The sequence below is a fragment of the Diadema antillarum genome, unplaced genomic scaffold (assembly GCF_040938485.1).
Source record: "Diadema antillarum isolate AM-2024a unplaced genomic scaffold, OU_Dant_1.0 seq00000383_RagTag, whole genome shotgun sequence".
Lineage (NCBI taxonomy): Eukaryota > Metazoa > Echinodermata > Echinoidea > Diadematoida > Diadematidae > Diadema > Diadema antillarum.
The window spans coordinates 1506886-1515764 of NW_027271381.1; the positions used below are offsets into that span (position 1 = coordinate 1506886).

Below are 8879 nucleotides of genomic sequence, written 5' to 3' on the forward strand. Positions count from 1 at the left end.
TCCCGCGAGGGGTCAAAATAGCTTGGGCTTAATAGGGTTAATACACAATCATGTATTCACACACCGCGTGCTATCGATCGGATCGGCGTGTTTTTTGTATTTAGTGCTGCGTGTGCGTGCACGCGTACAAGCATATCTGCGTGATGCTCCCTCTGTCTGCTGACACGTGAAATGTGAATGAAGTCTGTATCATAATTATCATTCTTGTGCAAGGTCTATGAATAGAATACTAGTATTAGTATTACTACGTGGTACTGTGGCTTGCCGTGAGTGTAAATTCACCTATGGCCACTTTAAATGCAAATGACCACAGTAAGCGCAAGAAACTGGGGAAAGGAGCGATTATACTTGGTGTTACGGGGGCTGTTGTGGGCGGCCTATACGCTGTTGCGACGCCGTTCGTGCTTCCAGCGTTCAGACGGGTCTGTCTTCCCTATGTCCCCGCAACCACGGATCAAGTTGCCAATGTCTTCTCCATACTTCGAAGGACCGCAGTATATCAACAAACACATAGCACAGTAGATGGGACTAGCGGAAAAGGCTTACTGGTCGATCTTGGAAGTGGGGACGGAAGAATCGTGAGTAGATTTAGCATATGGTATACAAAATGTATATGTACAAGAAATTTAGCAGGCCTTTGATGATATGACAATAATTTAAATGATTTCGTAGGAGAAAAACAGTGTCCTGGTTTTGATTATAAATAAATAAGCTAGACCTAGGTCGACCGTCTATTAAAACGTTGTTTATAGCCGCCAGGTCTAACGTCACGAGTAACGTTGACTTTGAGCCTTCACAGTGTAACGTGTAGGAGGTGTGCCTAGCTAGCTCAGTTCGGGAAACCCACTCACAAGGGGGGCCCCTCCTTATAAGTAACCCGTCCCCCTTATAAGTAACCCCGTCCCCCTGTAACCCCCGGGCACCCCTTATAAGGAGTCTCCACGCTTTTTTGCAATGCAACGCGAAAATGAAAGGACTGCGGCAATTCGCTTGATTATGTCCATAAAGCTTCATAAGTTTCCTAGTTACTCACGAAATTTGAGCAAAATCGGTTTGAGGCATCATATCTAAAATCATGGATTTAAATGCGATGTCCAACGACCCATGCGAATGCTGAAATGCGAGCGATTACTGGCGCGAGTGTCGCCAGGCGCGGCGGCGCGGCAATGCTTGAGTGCAGACGTGGCGACTGAGTACGAGTCTCCGTACTCAGTCGCCACGTCTGCACTCAAGCATTGCCGCGCCGCCGCGCCTGGCGACACTCGCGCCAGTAATCGCTCGCATTTCAGCATTCGCATGGGTCGTTTGACATCGCATTTAAATCCATGATTTTAGATATGATGCCTCAAACCGATTTTGCTCAATTTCGTGAGTAACTAGGAAACTTGTGAAGCTTTATGGACATAATCAAGCGAATTGCCGCAGTCCTTTCATTTTCGCGTTGCATTGCAAAAAAGCGTGGAGACTCCTTATAAGGGGTGCCCCGGGGGTTACTTATAAGGGGGACGGGGTTACTTATAAGGGGGACGGGTTACTTATAAGGAGAGGCCCCCCTTGTGAGTGGGTTTCCCGAACTGAGCTGGTACGTAGAAGCTCCATGTTGTATAATTGTATGCTGCTGTAATTACAGTATGCTGTTATTGACAATACGTCAAAAGCTAAGAACATGTTAACGTAAATTTACTGTAAGACTAGAACTATAGATCAATACAGTGATAAGTACTATCTAGTACCAGTGCCAGTGGCAGTAGTGCACTATCAGGGGTGGTATTCTGAGGTTGTAATTACATTGTAAGTCTAATTAACTTCATGATTAAGATGTGAAGTTAATAGGCCCTTAATCATGGGCAAAATCGGTATTCTGAGGACGTAATTAAGTCCCCTGTAATTATCTTGGGTCCCTCCCATCTAATTGTTATTCCATCCAATCAGACGCGTTGTTAGAAGCCAAAATGATGATTACACGCGCAAATATGCCCTCAATGCGCGCTCCTCCACGCCCCCTGTAATTACAACCTAAGAGCTCTGTGCGCACACTCTGGTATTTGATTACAACCCCTCACCTACGCACGCGAAGTTCTCAACCTCTTTGCTCACATAAAATGACAAAATTCCTCAAAGATCGGCTATATTTCTTTTTTTATCTGAATTCTACGGATACCATGATAACAAGATTCAACCGCTCCTCGGTTACCGAAGACGGTAAGCATCATTGTGGCGGAGAAAACACGATGTAATGCATGATATCGGAGTAGTTCATGACACTCTTTGGTATCATTAAGTTTTCCATTAACTTTCATACTTAATTACACCCTCAGAATACCGATTCGTAATTAACTCTGTGATTAAGTCCTCTCAGAGGTGCACGCGCATTGATACGCGCGCAAACGCGTAGGTCCTTCCCGCCAAAATGCTTGTTGCTATGGTAGTTGATATACCCCCTACTTAATCATGCTCTCAGAATACCAATTCGGTAATTAAGTGCTAATCAGACACTTTACATGTAATATTAATAAGCTCTCAGAATATGGCCCCTGATCGATCTATGGTCAGGGCTCAAGTTAGTTGATGGCCAGCGACCGCAATGCATAGGCATGGCTGTCAATGGAATGCCTCTTTTTTGGTTGGCTGTGATGCCCCTGATTATTCTAAAAGCCATTCATTTACCTTCCCTTTTTCTTTTGTTCATTGTGCCCCTGTGCGTGGTCAAAGATGCTAGTTGTGCCGTTTTTCTTTTGGCCATCATGCCCCTCTCTTCATTTTGGGGTTCTGTTTTCTGTGACTGTGGTGACAAAAGTTGAGTTTTTTTGGCAGTATTAACAAGTAATGGTACAACACTGGTACTGTAAAAGTGAACATTTTCGCAGTGTTCAAATTTGTGCGCAGTTTACACATCTAGAAACTAGCGCAAAAACAAAAGCACCTGGGATTTTTTTTTTTTTTTTGCTTGCCATATAATCCAGTAGTAGTACAATAGATGATGTTTTGATTTCATGGAATCAAAAACCTGTGATACTCAAAGCTACCAAGTCTCACGCATTCTGCGTGAGACTCAAGCATTTAGGGGTCGTCTCACGATCTCACACACGGCACCCATTTTTCTCACTCATTGGGCGAAGTCTGTAACTTGGGCCTATAATAATGAGCAGAGCTCAAAAGATTAAAGTAATAGTTGCAATTGAAGGTATATTTCCCTTTTGTCTTTCAAAATAAGTAAAAAAAAGATGGTCACTTAAAGGACAAGTTCACTTTCATAAACATAAGGATTGAGAAAATGCAACAATATTAGTAGAACACATCAGTGAAAGTTTGAGGAAAATTGGACAATCGATGCAAAAGTTATGAATTTTTTAAATTTTTGTGTTGGAACCGCTGGATGAGGAGACTACTACAGCTTGTGAATCATATGCGTACAACAGCATAAAGAAAATATAAAAGAAAATTCAACATATTTTCATTTTTTTCGCATAATAAAAGAGCAATTGACTTGCCTCTTTCTAAAGGCAGGGGGAATAATATTACCCATAACATTTATCGGTAACGAGTCAGGGGAATGTGTACTTTTTTCAAAAGATGGAATTTTGTGAAATTCTCTTTATATTTTCCTTATATTGTTGTACGCATGTGACATCTAAGTTATTCATACACTGCAGTAGTCTTCTCATCCAGCGGGTACTGCAAAAAAACTTCAAAAATTCATAACTTTTGAACGGATTGTCTGATTTTCCTCAAACTTTCAATGATGTGTGCTACTAATATTGCTACATTCTCTCAATTCTTATGTTTATGAAGGTGAACTTGTCCTTTAAGTATGCACCTGATCCCATCATTGAGCTAAAAATTGAAAAAGCTCCCTACCGTGGGAGGCCACAGGAGGGAAAAACCCCTCCCACACCATCGCTCGCGCGCACATTCGCGTGCCGAGATGCTGAGTCATGAAAATCTCACTCATACAAATTTTTTGAACTTGGCATCCCTGGATACTCTCCTTAATGGGCCCAACAAAAAAATCAGTTGCGCAAAAATATTCACTTTAAAATGTGAAAAGCAACAAAGAAAATTGCCTGCTGTTTTCTGCTAGCAGTAAGCTGCCTTTAGGTGACTCTGCATGCTCCACGTGTAGATGATAGAGGATTGTGATCATTCAGGATTAAAAAATAAACCCATTTAAACTAAACAAAACGTGCACTCGTGTGGAGGTACAGCGTAGTTTGACTGTGTGTGAACATCGTCTTGAAGAAAAAAAAAGAAAAAAAAAGAAAAATCCCACAATAGGGAGGTGCCAGACTTGGGGATGGGGGAGTAGAGAGCAGAAACCATGCACTGTGTGCATTCCTGGAGGTCATAAACAACTCTGGGGCTTTGGGGAATAAACAAGGAAAGAATGTTTCGAAGCTAGCACAAGTCGAAGGTCCGGGGCAAGACCACTGGCAGGATTTCAAATGTTATGATTCTATTTCTTTCTTTTAATTGGCCTAAAATAAGGCTATTTCTCTTCTTTTCTTTATTTCTTAATTCTTAATTATCTCCCACTGCCCAAGAAGAAAGTAAGTAAGAATTAGCTTCCCTTTAAAAATGGCCTTTAATGCTCTTTCAAATGGCCATGATGCCCCTTAAAATTTTGGGGGTATCCATGGCTACTTTGCCCCCAAGCTAAAAAGTGCCCTTTTAATGTATTTAAAAGTAAAAGTTGCTTTGACCTTCATAGATTTTATTTCCAGCCCTGTATGAAATGCGTGTGTGTGTGTGTGTCATACTAAGTATTGCAGTTCTGGTCCCAAAGTGCCTTACATTGCCCTAGTTGTTATTTTAGAAAAAAAAATGCCTTGGTGCACATTTGACCAACATTAGCTGCCCTTTAAAAGTGGTCTTAATGCCCTTGCTAATGCCTTGATGTCCCTTGAAATTTTGGGGTATTCAAGGCCACTTTGCCCCAGCTAAAAAGCACCCTTTTAAATGTGGCCTTGTCCATCAAAAAACCTTATTTCATGCCCTGTGTTTGTCTTTCAAGGTCATTGAGGCAGCAAAGCAAGGCTACCATGGCATAGGCTATGAACTCAACCCCTGGCTTGTCTGGTATTCTCGGATCGCAGCTCGACAAGCTGGCATCCAGCAGAGAACCTCATTTCATCGTACAAATCTTTGGAATGTTGACCTGGGGAAATTTGATGTCATTGTCATATTTGGTGTGTCACAAATGGTAAGAACAACATTGATGTTATTGTCCCCGCCGAACGAGTTCGAGCAGGGGACTATGAAACGGGCTCCGTACGTGTGTGTGTCCGTGTGTCCGTCCGTCCGTCCGTCCGTCCGTCCGTGTGTGCGTCCGTGTGTGATCAAAATCTTCAATTTGCTACTTCTCTGTCATTTATGAGCCAATTTTGATTCTGTTTGCTTTATATGATAGCACTACATGGGAGCTTTGAAACTTCTACACAGAATTTCAGTCGTGACCTTTGACCTTGACCTTTGACCTATATTGTACATTTTGCTACAAAATGCTACTCCTTCGCCATTTCTAACCCGATTTCGATTCCGTTTGCTTTATGTGATGGCACTAGGTGAGGGCTTCAAAACTTCTACACAGAATTTTGACCTTTGACTTCTTTGACCTTTGACCTTGATTTTTGACCTGTATTATTGTACATTTGGCTACAAAATGCTACTCCTTCGCCATTTCTAGCCCGATTTCGATTCCGTTTGCTTTATGTGATGGCACTAGGTGAGGGCTTCAAAACTTCTACACAGAATTTTGACCTTTGACTTCTTTGACCTTTGACCTTGATTTTTTGACCTATATTGTACATTTTGCTACAAAATGCTACTCCTTCGCCATTTCTAACCCTATTTCGATTCCGTTTGCTTTATGTGATGGCACTAGGTGAGGGCTTCAACACTTCTACACAGAATTTTGACCTTTGACTTCTTTGACCTTTGACCTTGATTTTTGGACCTGTATTGTACATTTTGCTACAAAATGCTACTCCTTCGCCATTTCTAACCCGATTTCGATTCCGTTTGCTTTATGTGATGGCACTAGGTGAGGGCTTCAACACTTCTACACAGAATTTTGACCTTTGACTTCTTTGACCTTTGACCTTGATTTTTTGACCTGTATTGTACATTTTGTTACAAAATGCTACTTCCGGCGGGGACATATATTACGCACCGCGTAATTTCTACTTTTCCTTGTTTAAGTAATTCAAATGTGAGTTTTGGTGAGAAACCAGTAACAAGTACATTTGTAACACTTATTTCTCATTACAGAACCATTAGGGTTGATTAATTTTTAACGTGCAGTATTTCTGTGCTGTTAATGACCATGCAATTCTGGAAATTTGATACATTTTATTTCTTGCTTGTGAATTATGAAGCAGTTTGATTAAAAAATTGATACATTCCATAATGTCTATTGCCATTAGACATAAGAAAAGATTAATGGGCCTGCAGAAGAGAGAGACACAACTGCTTTATTTTCAGGAACTTCCTCCATCACTGATTATGAGTTGTAAGAATTCATTGAAATCTTATTTGATTGACTATGCACATTGTAGTCAGTCATGTGAAAGTCCTGTTAAAGCAACCTCCCAAATGAAATCATACATTAGTTTGGTAATGACATTTTTCCTCTTTTTTTAAATGAATTTCATTTGTAATCAGCCATTGGGCGATTTCAAGTTAGGTGCTATTGCTGGTGCTGGTGTGATAAACAGCTGCCTTGCAAGTGATCCCAGTCATGCTGTAACTGTCAATTCTCAACACGAGTGTTTCTTCTCACTACAGCTGTACTTTGAATTTCAACAGGAATTGCCTGGCAAAAAAAAAGAAAAAAAAAGATGATTGTACTTAAGTTAGATTTCAAACTAATTATCATCTGTTTATAGTTCTAAAGCATGTGATGATGTAACATGTACTGTATGTTTAGTTTCAGAAAAAAATATTGTGAATGCGTTAGCATGTAGTCACAAGGTTTTGTTGTGCATAGGCTGAGGGATGTCAACATCCTTTGCCATGCACAATCAGCAGTAGTTTATTGCTCACTGGCTGGTAGTGCTGAAATAGTATTCACAGTTTTCATCAAGAAAATAAAGGTACATATTTGTAATGTCATAAAGAATGCAACAGAAGCAAACTTCTGAAATGTTGATTACATCATCAGACAAATTACAAGATTTTTATCTGAGCCAATGAGAGACTTTATATGTTCAAGAAGCAACTTTTGGAAGAGTGAAAACAATCTCAATTTTTATATGTGTCTTTATTTGTTTCACTAGAGCCAGCATGCATGGTGTTGACTGTGTTCTCATTACTTTGTTATGTTTGTTTGCTTTCTCTGCCAGATGAATGCCTTAGAGGAGAAGATCTCACAGGAGATGAAGCCAACAGCATCTGTTGTTGCATGCCGCTTCCCTGTGCCAAATTGGGAGCCTTTGACTTCAAAAGGAGAGGGAGTTGATGAGGTTTGGCTCTATGGTGCCACCAGCAATCCAAACAATAAGACTGACTCAAAGCCATATCCTGGATGTGATCATGTTGGAGATTCATGACAGGATTGTGTTTACTAAATTAATCATGACTGTGTGTGATACACTATGCATAGAGAGGTATATCACCTTGTGTCCGTGTTATGCTATGAAAAGATGGAACTGATTGTTGTGGTTTTGTGGATAGAAATGAATTGGTGACTACACTTCAACATAGATTTGTATCTTTCCAAAAGTGGTACCTTTGGAATTACAGGAGAACTTAATTACTGTGACAGAAGAGTCTTTGCAGTATAGGTGAAAATTTGGTAAATACATGCATGTACTTGTCTGCCTAAAAAGTTAATGTCAAAGTACAACTGTTCTATTTTCATCAGCCATATGATATCCACCCATTTGTTTCGCTCCTTTCCCCTCATCCTCTTTCAGCATGTATAAATGATATTTTAGAATGCAGGAGGAAGCATATGCAGTTCTGGTATCATGCATCCCATCTTGGTTCATCTCTTTTGCAACTGCAGATGCCACTTTTTCTTCTTGAACTGCACTTGCTTCTAGAGTAGTATAATTTTCCTCGTTTGTTATTCATCAGCTACATTTTTGGTTTTCCGCTCTATGAACTTAATTAGTTGTCAAAATTGTGCAACATACATCCACTTTGTACAAGTTAAGTGACAGTTTAATTGAGGTTAAATAAGACATACAACGCTGGTTAGCATATTGAATGAACTAGCTGTGCCCATAATTGTTTAGATTATTAGGTGATCTGAGTATCCTCTGAGTACCTTCTGTATAATTATGTACTGATTCTGTATTTCTTTCCCACCAAATGCTGTGCAAAGGTAAACTCAAAAAGTCCTCCAACTATCAATTTCAAACTTACACCATACATGTTATATATATGCATCATGTCATAAGGACAACAGATCTAATGTATCATTGTAATTAGTCAATCATGACGTCACTATGACATCATTATCTGAAATCTCTTTCTCATTGATATCTCCTAGATGGAATGGAATTTTTCAATGAAATTGACATCACATATATTTCAGATTAAAGTCTTTCAACTCATGTCTTCAAAATTCATCTCTACACTTTAACACTAACTTACCGGGGCTATATCGTGAGCTTAAAATCTTGGGGGGGGGGGGGGGGGGGGGGGGGCATGATGACCCCCCCCCCCCTATGATCTCAGCCGTGATTCGTGCGTTCGTTACAAAAATTGGCACACACGTCACTCATGACGCAATCTATAGGGCTGTGTTGTTAAATTTCAATAAGTCGCTTTATTTTATTTTATATGAGTTAATTATGTTAATTCATGCATAAAATTAGAATTTGGCTGGAAATCATTAAATAAAGCCCCCAAACTTCAAATTTTTTTGCTTGAGG

The 8879-nt window shown here is 40.1% G+C and overlaps 1 protein-coding gene across 1 annotated transcript; it reads left to right on the forward strand.

The window, feature by feature from the left end:
• Window positions 1-271: 271 nt before the first annotated feature.
• Window positions 272-7792, forward strand: LOC139731713 (ATP synthase subunit C lysine N-methyltransferase-like). The gene is made up of 3 exons (XM_071642591.1): window positions 272-578; window positions 5012-5200; window positions 7341-7792. The coding sequence occupies exons 1-3, from the start codon at window positions 285-287 to the stop codon at window positions 7545-7547; spliced, it is 690 nt and encodes a 229-aa protein (XP_071498692.1). The 5' UTR covers window positions 272-284; the 3' UTR covers window positions 7548-7792.
• The last annotated feature ends 1087 nt before the right edge of the window (window positions 7793-8879 follow it).